At 39.3% G+C, this 23,879-nt stretch overlaps 4 protein-coding genes and 1 long non-coding RNA gene across 5 annotated transcripts; 1 reads left to right on the top strand and 4 right to left on the bottom strand.

Annotated features, from left to right (window-relative positions):
- Positions 1–266: 266 nt before the first annotated feature.
- LOC109163022 (probably inactive leucine-rich repeat receptor-like protein kinase IMK2) lies at positions 267–5,246 on the bottom strand. Its single transcript, XM_019311744.1, has 5 exons — positions 4,673–5,246; positions 1,730–1,854; positions 996–1,046; positions 809–922; positions 267–410 (listed from the first exon to the last, which is right to left on the bottom strand). Exons 1-5 carry the CDS (start codon positions 5,244–5,246, stop codon positions 267–269), a joined length of 1,008 nt encoding a protein of 335 aa, XP_019167289.1.
- A 3,863-nt stretch (positions 5,247–9,109) lies between these two features.
- On the top strand, positions 9,110–10,153 carry LOC109163021 (uncharacterized mitochondrial protein AtMg00810-like). Its single transcript, XM_019311743.1, has 2 exons — positions 9,110–9,931; positions 10,091–10,153. The coding sequence occupies exons 1-2, from the start codon at positions 9,110–9,112 to the stop codon at positions 10,151–10,153; spliced, it is 885 nt and encodes a 294-aa protein (XP_019167288.1).
- Position 10,154: 1 nt separating this feature from the next.
- LOC109163020 (receptor-like protein 12) lies at positions 10,155–12,888 on the bottom strand. The gene is made up of 2 exons (XM_019311741.1): positions 12,857–12,888; positions 10,155–12,363 (listed from the first exon to the last, which is right to left on the bottom strand). Exons 1-2 carry the CDS (start codon positions 12,886–12,888, stop codon positions 10,155–10,157), a joined length of 2,241 nt encoding a protein of 746 aa, XP_019167286.1.
- A 6,561-nt stretch (positions 12,889–19,449) lies between these two features.
- LOC109162995 lies at positions 19,450–20,393 on the bottom strand. The gene is made up of 2 exons (XR_002051185.1): positions 19,880–20,393; positions 19,450–19,750 (listed from the first exon to the last, which is right to left on the bottom strand). It is a non-coding gene; the product is annotated as an uncharacterized LOC109162995 (long non-coding RNA).
- A 366-nt stretch (positions 20,394–20,759) lies between these two features.
- LOC109163019 (receptor-like protein 12) lies at positions 20,760–22,839 on the bottom strand. Its single transcript, XM_019311740.1, has 4 exons — positions 21,909–22,839; positions 21,157–21,816; positions 20,949–21,048; positions 20,760–20,841 (listed from the first exon to the last, which is right to left on the bottom strand). The coding sequence occupies exons 1-4, from the start codon at positions 22,837–22,839 to the stop codon at positions 20,760–20,762; spliced, it is 1,773 nt and encodes a 590-aa protein (XP_019167285.1).
- Between the last annotated feature and the right edge of the window lie 1,040 nt (positions 22,840–23,879).

Raw genomic sequence — 23,879 nt, 5'->3', positions numbered from 1 at the left:
TGCAAGACAAAACAGTGGCATATGAGTGCAATAGAACAACTACATATGTGTGCACTAGCAAGTAAAAGAGAGCACCATAAATGTGCAAGTGTAAAAAACAATACCTTCGTCGTGTCTTGCATTGTCAGCGCAGCACCTTGAGATGTCCCACCACGATCACCACCCGCTCCGTCTTGAACCAAAAAATGTGGAGGTGCTCCATCTCCCACCTGTTACACTGGCACATCCCCTGAACCATCAACACCACCCCCCTACTCGGGGTTCAATTAGACATTTTCCAAAGCAATGCTAGCACTCCTGATCTCTGAAAACTCATGAGCCCTCAACAATTTGGTAGTCCAACAACAAATGGAAGTCACCAACCGTGAAACAAACCTACTCCTTGCTGCAACGTAGTCAACATAAAGCACCTATACACACACTCGAAAAAATTCAGATGCCACAACAACTTAGTAATTATGAGAAAGAGTAAAGTGGATTACCATTAAGAAAAGAAGAGGGTTTGTGAACTGTTGGTGTTCTTTCCATGCCCATTCACCCTAAGTTTCAACCAAACAGTCCAACAAGTACTTGCACCAATTGAGCTCTTTAATTTTGTCAACATCTTCAAGGTGTTGGAAAATGAGCTGGTTCGCATAGCCATTTTGCATGCGAAAATGATGGTACTGAAAGCAAGGACAACAAAGTGGCGTTTGAACCACACGTCCCCATCTAAATAACTGACCAACTCGTGACAAGTCGTTGCAGGTGTGATATTGTTGCCAGGCTTCCCAAACAACCCCTTTCATCCCAACAATGTGATGCTCACATCATGCTTCCCACGCTTTGTGATCTCAGTGTCTCCCCGTAGCAGACCAAGAGTTGCCAAGACATCTTCCTCTAAGATCGGCATCACGACCCATTCTCCAACCTCAAACACATGCTATCAGGATCAAATTAGAGAGTAACCAATGCCCCATGCTATGGTGTCTCTATTCGCCCTAGTATTCCCTCACTGTGCAGCTGTCTGCTTGTGCGCCCTTATCCTCCATCTCAACTACTACATCCTGAGCAAGAGGAAATGATTACAAGGAGAAAACCAAGTATGTTGACGCAAATATGTGTACTTGTTTTGTGAGTTTTGTGCATTTTTTGTGCTAAGTGTGCGCATGCTAACAACAATATACATGTGCATCTATTGTACGCAATGTGTGCATATGAGGCATTGGACTGATATCTACGAACTTTGCAATTAAAAAAGTAAAACAATGAGAAAACAACAAACACAACAAAATGAATTATGCATTAGCAAAAGTTAAATGGTTGACGACGTTAACTCACACAAAAATATATTTGGTTGTTACATCCCAATGCATTCCACAAGTATGCATTGATTAGTATCCCAAAACAACTTCACAATTAGTTGGTGAACAAGGTTAGCGTTGAATTTATGGCTTGATTTCTCTAGTAAAAGAATCGGCAAAGATATTGCGAGCACCACTAACATGTTCAATGATCATCGAGCTATGAGACACAAAAATTATTTTGCTTCTTTTGGTTTTAGCTAAAAAAAAACCAATGTGTGCATTTTAGGAAAACAATTTGTGCGTCCTATAAGAAACTATGCATAAAAATGAGAAATAAGTGCAAGACAAAACAGTGGCATATGAGTGCAATACAACAAATACATATGTGTGCACTGGCAAGTAAAAGAGAGCACCATAAATGTGCAAGTGTACAAAAATAATACCTTCGTCGTTTCTTGCACTGTCGACACAGCACCTCGAGATGTCCCACCACAATCACCACCCGCTCCGTCTTGAACTGAAAAGTGGGGAGGTGCTCCATCTCCCACCTGCTGCACTGGAACATTCCCTGCACCATCAACACCATCCCCAACTTGAGGTTCAATTAGACCTTTCCCAAAGCTATGCTAGCACTCCTGATCTTTGAAAACTCATGAGCCCTCATCAATTTGGTAGTCCAACTATAAATGGAAGGCACCAACCGTGGAAAAAACCTACTCCTTGTTGCAACACAATCAACATAAAGCACCTGCACACACTCGAAAAATTCATATGCCACAACCACTTAGTAAGTATGATAAAGAGTTAAGTGGATTACCATTAAGAAAAGAAAGGGGCTTGTGAACTGTTGGTGTTATGTGCCCATTCACCCTAAGTTTCAACCAAACAGTCCAACAAGTACTTGCAACAATTGAGCTCTTTAATCTTGTCAACATCTTCAAGGTGTTGGAAAATGAGTTGGTTCGCATAGCCGTTTTGCATGCCAAAAATAATGGTATTGAAAACAAAGACAACAAAGTGGCGTTTGAACCACACGTCCCCATCTAAATAACTGACCAACTCGTGACAGATCGTTGCAGGTGTGATCTTGTTGCCAGACTTCCCAAACAACTCCTTCCATGCCAACAACGTGACGCTCACATCATGCTTCCCACGCTTCGTGATCTCAGTGTCTCCCCGTAGCAGACCAAGAGTAGCCTAGACATCTTCCTCCAAGATCGGCAGCATGACCCATTCTCCAACCTCAAACACATGCTATCAGGATCAACCTCAAACACATGCTATCAGGATCAAAGTTAGAGAGTAATCAATGTCGCATGTTGTGGTTTGTCCATAACCTGAAGATGAAAGAGCTACCCGAACCCTATCTCTATAACAACCTCCCTCTATCGTGCATTGAGGTTTTTGATCGCCACAACCAACTTCTTATCTTTTTATCGTGGGTCATGCTTAGATACCTTGCAACTTCTTCCTCAGCGAGCTCGTAATACAGAGCTAGCCAATGGGGGTCGGAATGTAAGCGTCGCAAGAACTCCAACATAGAGGACTAAAGGTCATGAAGTCATCATTCCCTGTGCTGCATTGGGTCTGACCCCAGCTCTAAGAAATACAAGACTTCTTACCTGCACATATGAATATGATACCACATGTTACCCATACATTGAGGGAATGCACAATGCTTAGCTCATAGTTGCACAAATTCAATAACAATACCCATCACTACCCCTTCACCCCAGAAACACACACCAAAGCAATACTCTCCCACCAACCTACCCAAAGACATTCACAATTAATACACAATACCTATAACTCACAAATACAATGAGCACAGAACCCACGCTAGGGACAAGAAGAAATTGGCACCCCAACAAACCCCATTTAGCTCCCAAGGCCAAGGGTGCTTCGCAAATAACCCTTTTAAGCCCAAATACCCACAAGACATGCATTCTAACATAATTAAATTACTACAGAAACTCAATGACATTATAGTACTGTACCAACCATGCAAAAAACAGGCAAGTCACGCCCACCCAACACCCTGGACCACACATCCTAAACCATCTCCCACATGAATCCATAATGTATAATTGTCAACGCTAGCGGTGAGGTGGTCCTTACCACCCAATAACCACACTAACGTCGACACCCTTATGACTGCACATAGTGTAGAAAACAAATGCACACCCCCTCCCTCCAAGACCACACCTAGAAACATACAACTCCAGCGACAATGGTGGATCCCACCCACACTTAAAAGCACAGATAACGACACCACATGCATTCCGACAAAAAAATAAACCTAGTATTGGAAAAAAAAATGGACACTCATTGTCCATACATGCGTGACCAAGTATTTCCTACAACCCAAAACCATAGAAACCACCAATTCATACTAACCAAACCAAAGAAATCACTGGCATACCAAAAACCTGGAAAACGGCCGAAAAAATAGAACGAAAAGGCAAAGAATAACCCAGAACCTCAACTGTCACACCACCCACTGCCATACAGAGTACACCGACAAGGTGTACATTCCAAGTCCGCCACCAAACCCAACGCCCACACCCCGTCCTCGCCATGCCACCAAGAACCACCAAACGAGTTCTGTGTTTTGCCACCAAATACTCAACACCAAAAACAAAATGCCCACTGAAAAATACTTAGGCCCTGTTTGGTAAAATAGTTAGCCTATAGGTCAATTTTGACTTATTTGACCACTATTAGCTCTTTGACTTGGTTAAAAAATCAATATAAGTGTTTGGTTAATTAGCTTTTTATAACTCCAAAATGCTAAAATTCAAAAAGTTACTCAAAGCAACTTTTTCAATTAGATTTTTGAAAAAAGAAATTATATCAAACAATTATCATCAGCTAACAACTAATTTACCAAACAACTCTCTACAATCAGCTAATGTTATCAACTAGTTATACACTTATACCTTCTAATTCACTCAATCAGCTAACCGCTAACAACTATCAGCTAATAATCATTTACCAAACAGGGCCTAAATACAACCATGAAAAAACAATGGTCGAATAGTTCAGCGACAACGAAAAGGAAACACATAGTAAATATATACCTCAAATTTCCACACCAGAATTCGACCCCTGTTGTTTGGAACATCGCTGCGCTACGTTGGCCATAAGAACCTAGGCAGATGATTAGGAACGAGGATGAAACCCTAGGTTAGAAGATGCTAAACTAATTCAAGATAAAGCAATAAAGAGGACGGATGAGAAGAAATAGGAATAGACGGGAAATATTAAATTTGAAATTTTAATTACCTTTAATTACTTGAGTTTGGCTCCCAAGATCCTCTTCAATTTGTTTCCAATAGACAACAAATTAAAGACAAGATAGAGTTTGTCTTTTTTGTCTTACAAACATTGAAAAACGCAATGTCTCCAAGAACTTTTAAGTATTAATGTTCCACACACTCCCCAAAATCCAAGAATGAATCCAATCCCCATACTGATAAAGAAACCAAAGTCCAAAATCCGGTTTTCATCTTCTTCAGTTTCAACTATTCCTTGTGACCTTGGAACATTTCCTTGTTCAGTGCTTTGACATTTGGTCAAAAGCGGAGGTCCACGTAGCTCTGGGTTCCCTTTATAAGCCTCATTATTGAAGCTCTGTAACTGAGTGCCATGTGGAATGCAACCGGACAAGTTATTGTTTGACAAGTCCAAGTAGGCGAGAAATGATAAATTAACCATGCTCATTGGTATTGGCCCGTAAATTTGATTGTTTGATAAGTCGAGATTCTCAAGCAACTTCATCTGACCAATCTTGTATGGAATGGATCCAGTCAGATTGTTTCTTGATAGGTTTAGTGAAACTAGCCCATGCAGATCTGTTAAATCTACTGGAATTTTTCCAACCAATCTATTACAAGACAAATCAATGATTGTCAAAAATTTGAGATTTTTATCATACTCGACCTCTTTTCCCTTCCACATTATTGGGAGAAAGCGTTGATAATGTAAAACTGCCGAAGGGCTTTTGTGTAATATCACCTTGCCAAGTCTGTTAGGAACGGTTACACCATAACCGTGTATATAATCCCTCTTCTACCAGCTTCTCTGTATTGAAACAGTTAACTCTTTTCATTCTCACATGGAATAAAACGCTCTCTTCTTCTTCGCGTTCTGAATGTTAGCTTAGCCAACATGGTATCAGAGCAGTGGCGTACCACTTACGCCACCGCCGTCACCGGTGCCGGTGAAACTAGCCAAGGAACGAATGCGGCCTCTCCGATCGCGCAAACACCAGGCCAAACTGCTCCAGGATCGATTCCGTGTGAGAGTCCCTTTCGATCCGAGAGGAACTACATCTACGAACTGGAGAATCCTCTGTTCATCAGTTCTAGTGATAGCACATCTGTGGTTCTCGTCAGTCCGGCGTTGACTGGAAGTGCGAACTACGGCAGTTGGAGCGTGTCTATGAAGATCGCCTTGGAAGTCAAAAACAAGTGGACGATCGTCGATGGGAGCACTCCACCTCCGGGCAAGGCACACAACCTCTACGCCGCTTGGAGAAGATGCAACCTAATGGTCTGCTCTTGGATTTTTAAGTCAGTGCATCCCTCCATAGCACAAAGCGTGTTGCATCTTGACAACGCGAAGAGCATCTGGGAGGACCTAAGACGGAGGTTCTCGCAACAGGACGCACAGAAGATTCCGAGCTTGCAGACTGAAATCTATGGTCTAAAACAAGGATCTCTGTCCGTCAGCGAGTATTACACTAGGTGCAGAACCTTGTGGGAGGAAATGAACACTTTGCGACCGATTCCTCTTTGCAAGTGTGATCCCAGGTGTAGCTCTGACCTTGCTGAAATTATCAGGAAGGAAAGAGAGACTGATCAAGTTATTCGATTTCTACAGGGGCTCAACGATGATTACAATAGCCTAAGAACTAGTGTGCTTGTCCTAGATCCCTTACCAGAGGTCTATAAGATTTTTGTCATGGCAGAAAAATTGGAAAGGCAAATTGCCTTAACTAATTTGAGTCTAGCAGGGGCAGATGTTGTTCAAGCCAATGCTGTACAAAGCTCCATGAATGATGAGACAGTAGCAGCCATTCCTGGCTCCTTTAATGGCAGAAGAAACAATGTGGTGAAAGCAAAGTGTACCTATTGCGGAATGACTGGACACACAATCGACAAGTGCTATAAGAAGCACGGTTACCCTCCCGGTTGGGTGCCGGGTTACAAGTCCAAAGCTAAGCAACAACAAGCTACAACTGCCATGACCACTGCTGGAGATCTTGGTTTCTCCCATGAGCAACTGCAGAAGATGCTCTCCTATTTGCATAATCAAATGAGTCAACCAGCTGCATCATCCGGCTCAAATCTATCTGCTGCTATCACATTGTCTCCTCGATTTGATGATTCACACACATCTGAAAGCAGGTATCTGGTTAACTCTCTCTCTTTAAATAATTCCACATGGATTCTTGACTCAGGAGCTACAAACCATATTGTCTCCTCTCTTGATCTTCTTGATAACTGCCATGAGGCTATTGGAGTTGAAGTTAATCTCCCTACTGGACAGTGTGTTTCAGTCAAACACATAGAAGATGTGAGGTTTAGTGACACTCTATGGTTGAAAGAAGCCTTATACATCCCCCTATTCAAGTTCAACATCATTTCTGTGAGCAAGTTGATTAGTGATGCTGCTTATAAACTGACTTTTATGTCCAAACAGTGTTTGATTCAGGGGAATCTTGGGAAGATAGTTGGATTAGCTAAAGAGGAAAGAGGCCTATATTTGATGCAACCATCCAAGGGAACCAAAAACTATGTTATGCAGTGCATCAGTCTAGAAATTTGGCATAAGAGACTGGGGCACCTTCCAATGAATAAGCTCCATCTTTTATGTGATATAGATATTTCTAGAAATAAGAATGTTGCATGTGATGTATGTCACCTAGCTAAGCATAAACATTCCCCCTTCCCAATAAGTGTTTCTACTTCAAAAGCATGCTTTGATTTGATTCATATTGATATTTGGGGACCCTTTCCCATTTGCTCTTTAAATGGAGATTATTACTTCTTGACAATAGTTGATGACTATTCTAGATTTACTTGGATCCACTTAATGAAGCGTAAATCTGAGACAAGACAGCTCATCAAAAATTTTCATGCCTATGCCCTCACTCAATTTGGCACCTTGAACAAAACAATCCGTACTGACAATGGGGCAGAATTTAAAATGGACAGTTTTTTCTTAGAAAAGGGGATCATTCATCAACGATCTTGTGTGCATACACCGCAACAAAATGCCGTTGTCGAACGCAAACATCAACACATCCTCAATGTTGCTAGATCTTTATAGTTTCAAGCCAATCTACCCTTAAATTTTTGGGGACATTGTATTATGCATGCAGTCTTCATTATAAACAGGATTCCATCACCTGTCATTGAGCTTTCAAGTCCTTACAAGAGGTTGTATGGGAGTGATCCGGATATCAGCAACATTAGGTTGTTTGGTTGTCTATGTTATGCTGCCACCCTCAACACAAATAGGCATAAAATGGCAGCAAGAGGACAGAAGTGTATATTTCTGGGCATTCCAGCTGGAATCAAAGGTTATTTGCTATATAATCTGACTAATGGTTCTATTCTTGTGTCAAGGGATGTGGTCTTCTATGAATCCTCTTTTCCCATGTCAGACAGAGATAACTCAGAACAGCAGCCTTCAAAAGAACCATCACTGCCCAACCTGCCAGCCTCTTTAAATCTTGATTTGGGGTCCTCTGATCAGAGTCAACATACTCATGGTCCAGCAAGCTCTATGGACCAGCAGGTATTGAAGATTATCATGCCTCAACAGATTACGATGCATCACATGAACCTGCTGCTTCCAATACTCCTATTGAACCACCGGACCCTGGCATATCCTATGACCCAGAAGACAACCACACTGGCCAAGAGGTTGTTATACAACCAAGAAGATCAGATCGCCGTCGCCATGCCCCAACAAAGCTTATGGATTATTACTGTGACTCTGCTATGGTAAAAAGGTCATCCCCTCACACTCTCTCTAAGGTCATATCATACAATCATCTTCCATTGCCACACCAAAAATTTGCTTTGGCAGTTACTTCAATTGATGAGCCACGTACTTACAAGCAAGCCATACTTCATAAGTGTTGGCAAGAGGCAATGGATTCAGAGATCAAAGCATTACAACAGAACAACACCTGGACTGTTGTTGATCTACCTCCCGGGAAGCACCCTATAGGATGCAAGTGGGTCTACAAGGTGAAGCTTAGAGCTGATGGATCAGTCGAACGCCATAAAGCTCGACTCGTAGCCAAGGGCTACACTCAGCAACTAGGGGTAGACTATATTGAAACTTTCTCCCCGGTTGCTAGGATCACCACAATTCGAACTTTCCTAGCTATGGCAACTTCTCGGAATTGGCACATCCACCAATTAGACATCAATAATGCATTCCTCCATGGAGATTTAGACGAGGAGGTCTACATGGTCTTACCACCAGGGTTTCAAAGCGACAAACCGGGGCAAGTGTGCAGGTTACTTCGATCCCTATACGGCTTGAAGCAAGCCAACCGGCAGTAGAATGCCAAGTTCAGCAGCGCTTTGATCCGAAGAGGCTTCACTCAATCTGTTTCTGACCCGTCTCTATTTACAAAGGGTGAAGACAGTGATTTCATGGCCGTTCTTATATATGTTGATGACATACTTGTCACAAGTTCCAGTTTGTAGTTGATAGGGGAATTGAAAGCCTTCCTGCATACAACATTCAATATTAAGGACCTTGGATCCTTGGGGTATTTCTTGGGAATTGAAGCTCGAATGGAGGCATCTGGATTAAATTTATGCCAAAGGCGATATGCCCTTGAGATTCTCGACGAAGCAGGTTTCACTGACTGTAAACCTGTTCACACTCCCATGGTGCCTGGTGTTAGACTCACTAAAGACGGTGGTACCATTCTCAGTGATGCATCTGGTTTCAGGCGGCTTGTTGGCCGCTTACTCTACCTCACTGCGACTAGACCGGACATAACTTTTGCCGTCCAACAGCTCAGCCAGTACGTTGATGCACCAACGACTGAACATTTGGCAGCTGCACATAGAGTTCTCCCGTATATCAAGAAGGCTCCTGGCCAGGGCCTGTTCTATCCTAAACTAAACGACATGCATCTCAATGTCTTCTCAGACTCCGATTGGGGTTCTTGCTCAGACACTCGCCGGTCAATAACCGGATTCTGTATTTTCCTTGGTTCAGCCTTAATATCGTGGAGGTCGAAGAAGCAAGCCACCGTCTCCCGTTCATCATCGGAGGCGGAATATCGTGCACTCGCAGCCACCGTCTGTGAAATTCAGTGGATTACGACGCTGCTGCGTGACCTGCGAATACGCCTACATAAGCCAGCTGCTCTATTTTGCGACAACAAGTCGGAAATTGCCATCGGAGAGAACCACGTGTTCCACGAGCGCACCAAACACTTGGACATTGATTGCCACATTGTGCGAGAGAAGCTTAACCAAGGCGTCATCAAGCTTCTATCTGTTTCCTCCTCTGCTCAAGTTGCAGACGGCTTCACTAAAGCCCTCCCTATTTCATCCTTTCAAACATTCGTGTCTAAACTGGGTGTTCAGGACCTTCACACTCCAGTTTACGGGGGGGGGGGGGGGGTATTATGAGAAAGCGTTGATAATGTAAAACTGCCGAAGGGCTTTTGTGTAATATCACCTTGCCAAGTCTGTTAGGAACGGTTACACCATAACCGTGTATATAATCCCTCTTCTACCAGCTTCTCTGTATTGAAACAGTTAATTCTTTTCATTCTCACATGGAATAAAACGCTCTCTTCTTCTTCGCGTTCTGAATGTTAGCTTAGCCAACACACATTACCAATTCGTAATCATAGAAAGTATGGGGGAAAGAAAGTAGCCCATTTTTAAGGATACTAAATCCATATCGTGATTGGTGTTGAAACCATTCATCATATGATTTAGACATTGCAGTACTGTAAGTACTGAAGCAAGTTGGGATGGATCCAGATAAGTTGTTCAAAGATAGATCTAAGATTCGAATGGATTGCAGTAAGAAAATACTCTTTGGGATGGATCCTTTTAGCTCATTTGAGTGCAAATAAAAAACCTTCAACTTTGTTAAACTTTCCCCAATCCATTCAGGAATACCCCCACTTAATTGATTCTCTCCAATATCCAAAACTTTCAAATCACTGCAATTTTTCAAAGACAAGGGCAACTCTCCAATTAAAGTGTTGTTTCTTAAATGTAGCGAGGCAATCATATTCAAATAGCCTATCGATGACGGGATTTCTCCAGAGAATTTATTATTTGCTAGGTTCACAAACCTTAGGGAATCCCTAGCATATTTCCCCAAACATTTAGAAATCTTTCCTGAAAAGTGGTTACTTGAAAGGTCAAGATGCATACATCTGTTGAATTCATCTGTACATAGAAAGGAAATGGTTCCAGAGAACTTATTTCTGGAGAGACTTAGAAATTTTGTTCCGGAATAATTCCTTGGTACAGGACCCTCAAGCCAGTTGCTACTTAAGTCTACAACAAAAAGTGTTGAGGCCAAGTCAGGTAGAATACCCCGAAGCATGTTGTGAGACATATTCAAACTCCATAAGTCCGTAAGGTTGGGAAGCCATTGAGGAATGAAATATGAAATTCCATTACTTGAGATATCAAGGTATACAAGGTTTGCTTGTGTTTGAAGCCAAGTAGGAAATTTCGGACCCAACTGGAAAGATCCTAGGCCAAGAACTGAGAGTTGAAATGGGGGAATCCACTGGGTACTCAAATTCAATTTGAATTTGTTACCAGATAAGTAAAGATACTCCAATTTGCTAAAATTAGAAAAATGAGCTTCATACATGGTTTCTTCTAGCAAATTTGAAGAAATATCTAGTGCCCAGAGATTGGGGAGGTGGCCGATGTTACTCCCCATTAAATTTCCAACCAACTGATTGTTTCTAATGACTAAGGCTTCCAAAGACAACATTGTTGACATGTCGGGCAGTGAACCGGAAAGTTTATTGTTGGACAGATCTAATATTCGTAGGGAAGATAACCTTTTGATATCATCCAATGATCCTACAATTTCATTTTCACCAAACCTCAAATTCTCTATCACTTTCTCAGAACCCAAACTGAGTTCTGAAAAGTTGAAAGAAAATGAGTTGAATGACAAATCTAGTGCTTTCAAGTTGCTAAGATTGCTAAAGAATTTAAGGTCTTCAGTCTTTTCACCTTCTAGATAAAAATTACCGGAGAGACCAAGATATTCTAGGGAGTACATTCTGTTAAGAAAATCTGGAACCTTACCATGTAACTCAATGTTACTAAGGCGTAGTTGAACCATGTTGTAACTTTGATTCAACCACTGATTTATTAGCGGCCAAGTTAGGTTTCCTTGGGACAGAGAGAGGTCTTCAAGAAACCTAGAAGAGTTGAGGTGCAAAAGTGATGTAGGATGGGGAGAGTAGGTGTAAGAAAGACGTAGTGTTCTCAGCAAAGGAAGTTTTGTAATTGACACAAGCCAATCTGAAGCTGAATGAAGGTCTACGGAATGCAAAACAAGGTACTCCAAAGAAGAAAGATGAGAAATCCACTCCAAAGTGCCAACTACTTTTAATTGTTCATTGTCATTGTCAATGTCCAGGTGTTTTAAAGTGGAAATATTTCCCAATTGAGGAGGAACATTTCCAACAAAAAAATTATGAGAAAGATCAAGATGAACTAACTTTCCTAGAGATCCAATGAACCTTGGAATTCGTACGAATTGATTGCAACTAAGATCCAAATAACGGAGAAATGGTAAGTCAAGCAAGGAAGGGTTGATTTCACCTTGTAACTCTATGCAGTAGTATACTTTTCCATCGGTGCCCCAGGCTTTAGGTCCGAAATCAAGACCAATGATGTGGCCGGTTCTATTGTCGCAGCGAATTCCTTTCCATTTGCAGCAATCATCTGCACCGGTAGTCCATGAGGAAAAAAAGTTATATGGGTCAGAAATGTTGTGTTTGAAGCTCAAAAGGGCTTGTCTCTCCTTCTCTATGCAGATGCTGCTCCCATTTAAGTTCTAGTAGTACTCAAAAGGAACAGAAACCATGCAAGAAAAGAAAAAGATTGTAGATACATGAAACTAGAAGTGCCCAACTAAAAGTGTCCGTGATAAGACACCCGAAGAAGCTTGGAGTGGGAAAAAACCTTCTATCAAATATCTCAAGATTTTTGGGTGTTTGGCATATAAACACGTGCCGGATCCATTGAGAAAGAAGTTGGATGATAAAGGTGAGAAGTGCATATTCATTGGTTACAGTGACGCTTTAAAGGCTTATAAACTATACAATTCTGAAACTAAAAAGGTTGTTATAAGTCGTGATGTCACTTTTAATGAATATGGTGCTTGGGATTGGTTAGCTAAAGATGACAGTTCAGTTGTTATTCCTGTTGTTGAAAATATTGCTAAAGAGCAACCGATTCCAGATAATGTCCAGCCTCCTACACAATAGCCAGAGCCGTCAGTTCGACGATCTCAGCGCGAGCGCCACTTACCAGCTCACTTGCAGGATTATGTGTTGGGTCATGATAATGACCTGTCTGATGAAGAGATTGTTCAATTTGCCCTCTTTGCAGATTGTGATCCTTTATCTTTTGAGGAGGCTGCTACAGAAACTCATTGGCTTAAGGCGATGGATGAGGAGATACATGCCATTGAAAAGAATGGTACCTGGGAGTTAACAGATTTACCTCCAGGAAAGAAGCCAAATTGGAGTGAAGTGGGTTTACAGAACGAAGTACAAGTCAGATGGAGAAATTGACCGTTTTAAGGCACGGTTGGTAGCAAAAGGTTACAAGTAGAAACCAGGTATTGATTATTTTGAGGTTTTTGCTCCAGTAAGTAGACTTGATATAGTTCGAATGGTTATTTCTCTTGCTGCTCAAAATGATTGGAAATTGCATCAAATGGATGTCAAGTCTGCTTTTTTGAACGGTTTTCTTGAAGAAGAAATATATGTTGAGCAACCTGCAGGATTTCTGAAAAAAGGGGAGGAAAATAAAGTGTACAGGTTGAGAAAAACCTTATATAGCTTAAAGCAAGCGCCTAGGGCGTGGTATGGTTGCGTTGACTCATATTTTGTTGAAAGTGATTTTATGAGATGTCCTCATGAACACACTTTGTATGTCAAATGCACGAATTCTGGTGATATTGTTCTAATATGTCTATATGTTGATGATTTGGTTTTTACTGGAAATAACTTGAAGCTAATCTCAGAATTCAGGGAGGCACTCATTAAGAGGTTTGAAATGACTGATATGGGCCTTATGTCTTACTTTCTTGGCCTTGAGGTTGTTCAGATGGATGGTGGAATCTTTATTTCACAAAAGAAGTATGCTGCTGATATTTTGAAAAAGTTCAAAATGGAAAACTCCAAACCAGTTTCGACTCCGTTAGCTGAAAAGTTAAAGGTGTCCAAAGATGAGTGTGGTAAGAATGTGAATGTTACAGCTTATAAAAGTTTAATTGGAAGTCTGAGGTATCCGGTGGCAACAAGGCTAGAAATTTCTTTTGGAGTTGGGATACTTAGCAGATTCATGGAGGAACCAAAAGAATCACATTGGGCTGCAGCAAAGCGAATTTTGAGATATGTCAAAGGTACGAGTAATGATGAAATTTTTACTCTACAAATGAAGCTGTGAAGCTTGTTGGGTAAAACAGACAGTGATTGGGCTGGAGATGATGAGACCAGAAAAAGCACATCAGGATATGCCTTCTATCTTGTTTCAGCCATATTTTCTTGGTCTTCAAAGAACCAGCAGATTGTAGCACTTTCAACCGCAGAAGCAGAATATATTGCAGCAGCAAACTGTGCTACTCAAGCAGTTTGGCTGAGGAGAATTTTGGAGTTCCTACAACACGAGCAGGAAGCACATACAATTATTTTTTGTGACAACAAGTCAGCAATTTTGTTGTTCAAAAATCCCGTCTTTCATGGTCGCAACAAACATATTGATATCAAGTATCACAAAATCAGAGAGTTGGTTGCTGAAAAGCAAATCAACATTGAGTATTGTTCAAGTGAATGTCAAGTTGCAGATATCTTTACGAAACCGTTGAAGACAGAGACATTTCTCAAATTGAAGAAGGAAATTGGAATGACCAATATATCCAACTTGGTTTAAAGGAGACAATGTTATAATAATATTATTATTATAATTATTAAACCAAGTGTGGGTGGCAATAAATGGGATTAATGGCATTATCAAACTAAGTATGTGTGTCATGCATGCAATTGGAGTAGTTTAGTTGGAATGTGGCAATACATGTGGAGAAACTGAGGCAACAGTACGTGGATCATGGTTGCAATGCATGGAGTATTATTTTCCCTATTTTCTAGCTTTACTAGTTTATCCTTCACTATAAATAGTTTTGTTATCAAGCATTTTATTCATCAATCAAATCACTTATCTATTCCTCTCTCTCTCTTCTCAATATATATAAATATAATATATAGATATATTATATTTAATATATATTATAGATATATTATATTATATTTAATATATCTTACATCATCCAATCGTGATTGAGGGAGTAAAAATTGTAAGAATATCTAATATTTATGTAATATTAGATTGGTCTATTATTCATCAAAACTATAAATTCATACGGAGTATATAATTTCAATGGAACTGGATTAATTTTGCAACTGTGAGGATACGGTATTAAAAAAAAAAACTGCAAAAAGTATTTACAGTGTCTTTCGTAATTATTACATATGTTCAACAAATTATATGATAAATTTATATAATTTATATAATTTTACGAAATACAAAAAAAAAAAAGGAAAAAAAAAACTGGTGATACCAAATCATACCATAACACAAAATATCATAGAAGTTTTCGATTAAACTTGAATATATAGCTACTGTTTTGCATATTTGGAATTTTGTACCTGTCTAAGAACAGAGTTAAGGTTTGTTAATGTGTTTTCTCGATCTCCAATCATTATTTCTTTGTTTTTACATGCATTGCATGAGTATCTTAAAATGTTATTCACACTAGCTATATACATCCTTAGCTTGGTGCCATATTATTTGTCTTCAAATATTCTCTGCCGCCATAACTTATTATTATGGATAGTACGTAGTCGCCCCAGGACGGCTCAAACATTAAGTCGCCCCAGGACGGCTCAAACATTAAGTTATTACATGTACGATTTGCATTTCATATCTTGTGATTTAGCATTATATTTACACGTGTTAATTCCACCAAAGTCTATTGTCTTTGGCGTTTTTGCCATTTAACATCCCCAGCCTATTATTTTTTTTGGACACTTTTAGTCATTTTCATGACTTTTCATATTTTTAGTAAGCACATTTTTGTCTCTTCATATTTTTCTTTTGTTATTTTTCCGGTTTCAACCGGTTTAGGACTTTACATCATGTTCTACGTTTTCAGATACGCAAAGTTGACCAAACAATTGACTTAATAATTATGGGGTTCCAAATTTGACTCTCATAGTCGGAGCTATTTATTAGCCTTATTGGTTTGAGCTAGGGTGCAAATGAGCCGAGCCGAGCTCGAACCTAGGTTGGCTCAAGTTCGAGTTCGAAAAGCTTTTGTGAACCCGGCCTTGTAATTGTTTGTTGAGTGGAATACAATTAGATAAGTTATTATTTGACAAGTCCAAGCTTGCAAGAAATGATAATTGTGTGTTGAGTGTAATGCGCTTTCTCTCCAAACATTTTTGTTTATATGCATTGCATGATCGAAAAAGAGTTGGACGATAAATCTAAAATTTTCAACTTGTCGAGATGTCTCAAGAATTTTATGTCCTTGTCCTCGTCACCTACCAAAGAATTATGGGAGAGGTAGGTCAAGATATATATTCAAGGTAGTAGCTTTGGTTTAGCCACAAATTCAGTAGGGGAAATGTTGTTATATTGCCATAGTGTAAAGACAAGTGTTCTAGGAAGCCAGAAGAGTTAGTTGATGTGCAAAAGTGATGGAGGACTTGGAACAAGGCAGGAAGATAGGCTTAGTGTTCTTAGCAAAGAAAGCTTTGAAATTGACTGAAGCAAATCTGAAAGACTGAAACAGAATATAATGAAGGTCTACATAATCCATTTTGAGATACTCCAAAGAAGAAAGATGAGAAATCCATTCCAAGGTGTCAACTACTTTTAAATATTACCATCAGTAATGTAGTTGTTGCCAATGCGAAGATATTTCAAAGTGGAAATATTTCCCAGATAAGGAGGAACATTTCCAAACAACTTATTATGAGAAAGATTAAAATAGACCAAGTTGTGGAGAGAGCCAATGAAACTCGGAATTCTTTCAAAGTTATTGCAACTAAGATCAAAGAAATTGAGAAACTATAAATGAAGCAAGGAAGGGCTGATCTCACCACTTAAGCTGCCATCCCCCAAATGAAGAGCAACAACATGGGCAGTAGTTGTGTTATCACAAGCAACCAACTCCTTTCCATTTGCAGCAGTCATCATCATCATCTCTACTGGCTCCCCATGAGGAAAGAGAGCTGAATAGGTCAAAATAATGCTATGTTTGAAGCTTAGAAGACCATTTAATTTCTCTCATTCTCAAAGCAGCTCCTACTCCCATTTAAATATTGAAGAATAATCAAAAGGATGTAACTTCAATTTGTTTACAGGTACGAAAACGGTTAATTGCAGGTACAGAATCTGAAAATTATTTTTGGACCATATTCCACAATGCGAGGTAGACTTTGGATCATGATATAATTTGTCCCGTTAACCACAATACTCCAAACATGTTCACCTTGTGCTTGATGATGGACCTGAATCCTTGCCTTCCAATAATAACCATGGTAGGTGTGATATTTTTCAGTAGATAGACTACGCGTCACAGGTCTATGGTTAACAGAGGAAGCAGGTGGTCTACCTATGGTGGCTGGATATGAATAAGAGAGGAGAAGTTAGAGGAAGAAACTTCCTTTTGATTTTATTCAATTTCCAACTTAAATTGACAAATTAATATTCTCCAATATATATAGGAGTTACAACCAAAGATATAAGGAAATAATATTCTAAAACTGCTAAACTAAATATGAAGGAAATATAACTAAACCAGTAAAGGAAACAATATAACTAAACTAGTAAAGGAAATAATATAACTAATTTGATCTTTAGGTAGTGTGAACTAGTTGGGCACCAGGATCTGTAATGTATCATTACACCCCTCCTGGAGATCAAGCTTGTCCTCAAGCTTGAAGCAGGTGACAACGTTCAAGTTGAATTCAGGTGATTCCATCGCGTGCGTTCATCTCCGTGGATGCAAGCCAAGTAGGGGGTTCTTCACCATCCTCTAATGTCCACAACATAAAAAGGTGGCGGCATTTATGACCTGGAAAAAATAGCTCATCACAATTATAACATAACTTTTTGGCATCTCTGTCTACTTTTTCTGCTGGAGATAGAAACTTAAACGGAGGGCGAGAGGAGTTGGTGTGGCTTGGAGACGATTTAGGGGGTGGGGAAAAACGGGCTGTTGGAGGGCGTGAAGCTTGGACAGGTAATTTGTTGGGTGGTTCGGCTGTTAAGAGGCGCAAGAGGTGGCATTTACGATTGAAATCCCGGGCAGTATTCATAGCTTCATTAAGAGAACCTGGTTTGGTCCGTTGGACATCGATACGAAGCACTTCGTCTAGACCACCAATAAAAAGATCGATACGCTGGGCAGGGAGCACTGTGCCAGCACGAGCAAGTTGAGCCCGAAAGTCCTTGATATAGTCATCAATGTGTCTGCCCGTTTGAAAGAGCAACTCTTATTCGCCCAGCGGATTAAGGCTACGGGGAGGTCCAAAACTTAAGCAACACTCTTCCTTAAACGAGGCCCAGGAAGTAAACGGAGAAACTGCAGTTTCAGAGTGGTACCATAGTTGTGCCTCACCAATCATGTGGTGTGCAGCTAGCGGAACACGGTCCTGGTCAAGTGTGCCTGCATGGCGAAACGAAGATTCACAACGAAGAAGCCAAACCATAGGATCTTCCTCGCCGGAAAACAAAGGGAAATCCACCCTAGGATACGGAGAAAAACGGGGTTGGTGATCCCCCATGTCTGTTGCAGTGGAGACCCCTTCGATTTGAGCAGTAACGGAGTCCTCCTCCTGGACAGGTTGTTTACCTTGGCTGGTGAGCAGTTGGTTGACCAGTTTCTCCAATCTCGCAAGAGCAGCGGCCAGGGCGTGAGAGGAGGTGGATAAGGAAGCAACAGTAGCAGACAAATTGTCGATTTTTTCGTGATGCAATTCCAAGGCTTTGACAGATTTCTGTAAAGCTTTGATGGCGGATTCGACGTTCAATTCAGTACCCATGACGCCGGCAACGGGAACCAAATGATATGTTTCAGTAGATAGACTACGCGTCACAGGTCTATGGTTAACAGAGGAAGCAGGTGGTCTACCTATGGTGGCTGGATATGAATAAGAGAGGAGAAGTTGGAGGAAGAAACTTCCTTTTGATTTTATTCAATTTCCAACTTAACTTGACAAATTAATATTCTCCAATATATATAGGAGTTACAACCAAAGATATAAAGAAATAATATTCTAAAACTTCTAAACTAAATATGAAGGAAATATAACCAAACTAGTAAAGGAAACAATATAACTAAACTAGTAAAGGAAACAATATAACTAATTTGATCTTTAGGTAGTGTGAACTAGTTGGGCAGCAGGATCTGTAATGTATCAAGGTGCTCACCAGTTAAAGAGGTTAATACCACCATCCATTATGCAGTTTCAAAGCAAGAATGTAATAACAGAAACAAGCTAAGGATATCCCAGATAGACACACTCGATCAACAACAATGTTAAGCAATTAAGCCAAAGAATCAAACTAACAGATCAGATTAAGTCAACACCATTTTGATACAACATGAAAGTTACGGAATGTTCTTAACACTTATTTTACTTAAAGAAATCTAGAGAGTTATCTGTCAATTTTCTACGTAGAGTGACACATACACATTGTAAAAAAAACTGTGTAACAACAAAAAATAATGTAGTGAAGTAAATTGACGCACAAGTTTGTTAACGCAGTTCGGAGAATTATCTCCTACGTCTGCGGGGCACCCAATGCACTAGCCCAATCCACTATAATACCAAGAATGTTACAGAGAATATATTACAGAATTACCGTTACAAACACCCCTGAACTACTATATATCTGAAACACTTTTTCTAGTTTTGATCACCCCTGAACTACTATATATCTGAAACACTTCTTCTAGTTTCGAAAACACCATCTACAGTATGTCAATTATAAAAAACACACAACTCTTAAATTAAAATTACACTGTTCTTGCAATGGTATTATATATAATATACACACGCACAAAATGATTGAACTTCTTTATTTAGAATGATGTGAAAGTACTCCAATGAACTGTGTACGTACTTCCTGCAACAGAAGCACACAAGTTTATATTGTTTTAATTTCTTTCATGACCAATCATGGAAATTTAAACTTACTACTAAAAAGGAAATTAAATATTGAAATTCAAAATGAGAAATGTAGAACTTTGATTACCATTTACTTCAATCTGGTTCCCATGCTCCTCTTCAATTTGGCTCCAAAGAATACAATGGCAATGTAAATATTGTGTATTTTGTCTTCTAGAAATTGAAAATACACATGTCTCCAAGAACGTTTGAATATTAACGTCCCACACACTCCCCAAAATCCAAGAATGAATCCAAGAGTCATACTCACAAAGAAACCAAAGTCCCAAATCAGGTGTTTATCTTCTTCAATATTATCATCATCATTTCCTGCTTGTTTAATGCTTTGACATTTGGTTAAAAGTGGAGGCCCACGTAAATTTGGATTCCTCTTATAAGCCTCATCAGTGAACCCTTGTAACTGAGTTCCAAGTGGAATGCAACCAGACAAGTTGTTGTTTGACAAGTCCAAATAATCAAGAAATGATAAATTAGTCAAGCTCGTTGGTATTTTTCCAGAAAGTTGATTGCTTGACAAGTCAAGAGTCTCTAGCAAATTCATTTCACCAATCTTGTATGGAATGGGCCCTGTCAGTTTGTTTCTGGACAGATTTAGTGAATTCAACCCATGTAGATTTGTTAAATCTACTGGGATTTTTCCTGCTAGTCTGTTGCTCGATAAATCAATGACTTTCAAGAATTTGAGATTTTTATCATACTCAACCTCTCTTCCCTTCCACATAACTAATTCAGTATCATAGTAAATGTGCATGGATGTAGGTATCCCATGAAAGTAACTATATCCAATTTTTGAAAAGCGTTGAAACCATTCATCAGATGTTTCGGACATAGCAATACTATAATTACTGAAGCAAGTTGGGATGGAGCCAGACAAGTTGTTCAAAGATAAATCTATTATTCGAATAGATTGAATTTGGCAAATACTAGTTGGGATGGACCCTTTCAGTTTATTTGAGTGCAGGTAAAGGACCTTTAACTTTGTTAAGCTTTCCCCAATCCATGCCGGAATACCCCCAGTTAAATGATTCTCTCCAAGATCCAAAATTATCAAAGAAGTGCAATTTTTCAAAGATAACGGCAACCCCCCAAATAAACCATTGTTCCTAAAATGTAATGAGACAATATGATTCAAATACCCTATTGATGATGGAATTTCTCCAAAGAAGTTATTACTTGCTAGGTTCAGAAATTGTAGATAATTTCCAGCATATTGCCCCAAACATTCAGGAATCTTTCCTGAAAAATGATTATAGGAAATGTCAAGATGTCTTGATTGTTTGAATTCATCTGTACATAGAAAAGAAATGGTTCCAGAAAACTTGTTTCTAGAAAGGTTTAGTATACCTGTCCCAGAATAATTTTTTGGTATAGGACCTTTAAGCCAATTGCTACTTAAGTCTATAGCAAAAAATGTTGAGGCCAGGTCAGGTGGAATACCTCGAAGCCAATTTTTAGAAATATTCAAACTCGATAAGTGGGTAAGGTTGGAGAGCCATTGAGGAATGATATCCGAAATTTCATTATCTGAGATATCAATGTATCCAAGGTTTGTTTGTGTTTGAAGCCAGAAAGGAAATTTCGGACCCAACTTGCAAGAGCTTAGGCTTAGCATTGATAGTCGAAACGGGGGAATCCAGTGGGTGCTCAATTTCAATTTGAATTGGTTACTGGATAAGGAAAGAAACACCAATTTGCTAAAATTAGAAAAATGGGTTTCATGGATGACTTCTTCTAGAAAGTTGGAAGAAACATCTAGTGCAGTGAGACGGGCGAGGTGGCCAATGTTACTTCCCGTTAAATTTCCAACCATCCGATTGTTGCTAATGACAAATTCTTTTAGGGACAACATTGCTGACATATCGGGCAATGAACCGGAAAGTTTATTGTCTGCTAAATCTAATGTTCTTAGGGAAGAAAACCTGTGGATATAATCCAATGACCCAACAATTTTGTTACTCCGCAACTTCAAAACTTGTATCACTTTCTCACAACTTAAAATGAGTTCTGACAAGTTGAAAGAGAATGAATTTCTTGTCAAATCTAGAATTTTCAAGTTGGCAAGATGGCTCAAGAATTGAAGGTTTCAATCTTCTCACCTTCTAGATAATTTAAGGAGAGATCAAGATATTCCAGGGAGTGCATTTTGTTCAAAACATTTGGAACCATACCATATAATTTGGTGTCAGTAAGGCTCAGTTGAATCAAGTTGGAACTTTGATTCAGCCACAGATTTAGTATTGGAGAAGTCAGGTTTCCTTGGTCTAGGGAAAGGTGTTGTAGGAACCTAGAAGAGTTGAGGTGCAAAAGTGATGAGGGATCAGGAAAGTTGAAGTAGGATAGATGCAGTGTTCTCAGCAAAGAAAGTTTTGAAATGGACTCGAGGCAATTTGAAGCTGAAAAAAGGTCTACAGAATCCAAACTAAGGTACTCCAAAGAATCAAGATGAGAAACCCACTCCAGAGTGCCAACTACTTTTAATTGATCATTGCCGTTGTCAATGTCAAGATATTTTAAAGTGGATATATTTCCCAGTTGAGGAGGAACATTTCCAACAAAATTATTATAAGAAAGATCAAGATGAACTAACTTGCCTAGAGAACCAAAGAACCTTGGAATTCTTTCAAATTGATTGCAGCTAAGATCCAAGTAATTGAGAAATGGTAAATCAAGCAAGGAAGGGCTGATTTCACCTTGTATAGCAGGGTTGATGTCACAATCCCAGTCTGGAGTGCATGATGCTTCATTTATGCACATGGTTTTAGGCCCCAAATCAACCGCAACCACATGCCCGGTTCTATTGTCACAACCAACTCCTTCCCATTTACAGCAGTCGTCGTCATCTCCATCGGTCCAGGAGGAAAGAAGGTTATTAGGGTCGGAAATGTTGTGTTTGAAGCTCAAAAGCGCTTGTCTCTCCTTCTCTATGCAGATGCTGCTCCCTACTGAGTTTCCAATAATACTCAGAAGGAACAGAAACCAAGCAAGAAAGGAACAAGATTGAGGATGCTTGAAACTACAAGTCCTCATCATCAGGATAGAAGCTAAGCTAGACAATTGATATGATTCAGATTTCAGAAATAGTACAAGTTTAATTGCAGATGTATAGTAGTTAGTGTGTGGTGTAGGACTACTCCAATCAACAACTATATATAAGGCTATCTTCACCTTATTACCTTTGGAATTCGATCTATTTCACTTTCATCAGTGGACCCTAATATCATATCACCAATTTTACAATTAATCACTATTTGGTCATACTTGTGTCAGTTCGTGAGACGGATCAAGTCCGGTCGCGTTAATATAATAATGTAATATTAATAAGAAATAAAATGTTTATTACTTATAAAGAAAAATAATTACTTTTACATTTTTATGTAAAAGTATTACATTTTTTATAAAATTATTACATAAGGAGCCATGTGAAAATTAAAATAAGAAAAGAAAAACAAAATAAATAAATAAAAAAAAACAAAACAAAACAAAAACAAAAACAAAGCGCCAAATAAGATTGCAATGGGCATAATTGCAAGGGTGAAGATAACTTAAGAAGTTGGAAAATTTGTTACGTGTTCGCAAAAGATAAAATTCCTTACTCCGGAATCCCACATCTAACCCTACAAGATTTGTAAATGTAATAAATTATGACGACTCAGCGGTCCATTAATTAGATGGACTAATGTCTGATTGTCTGGCGTCCATAAAAAACTTATCACATTAAGTGTAATTCTCACACTATAATCTTTCAGAGCTCGTTCATGTGTCTTTGTTCACAGTTTGTCACCTATAAACCAAATGAGTTACTCTTGTGAGCACGCATGGTTAGTGTTGAAGCTAGTATTCAAACTGCTGAACTTGGAGCTATACTGTTCAGTGTTCACCCTTGCCTTTCCTTCACCATACTCTCAGCTTCAAAATCTCATTTATTATATTATTAATTACTCCTGCCATTCTAATTAATTTGTCACATATATTATCTTGATGACTAATTTAACGTACTATACTTTTTGACACTTATTTTTATACCAGTATTTTTTATGCGCGATGCGTAAAAAATAAGTGCCAAATAT

This window comes from Ipomoea nil, unplaced genomic scaffold, assembly GCF_001879475.1.
Source record: "Ipomoea nil cultivar Tokyo-kokei standard unplaced genomic scaffold, Asagao_1.1 scaffold2975, whole genome shotgun sequence".
Lineage (NCBI taxonomy): Eukaryota > Viridiplantae > Streptophyta > Magnoliopsida > Solanales > Convolvulaceae > Ipomoea > Ipomoea nil.
This window is presented reverse-complemented; position numbering and strand designations above follow the sequence as displayed.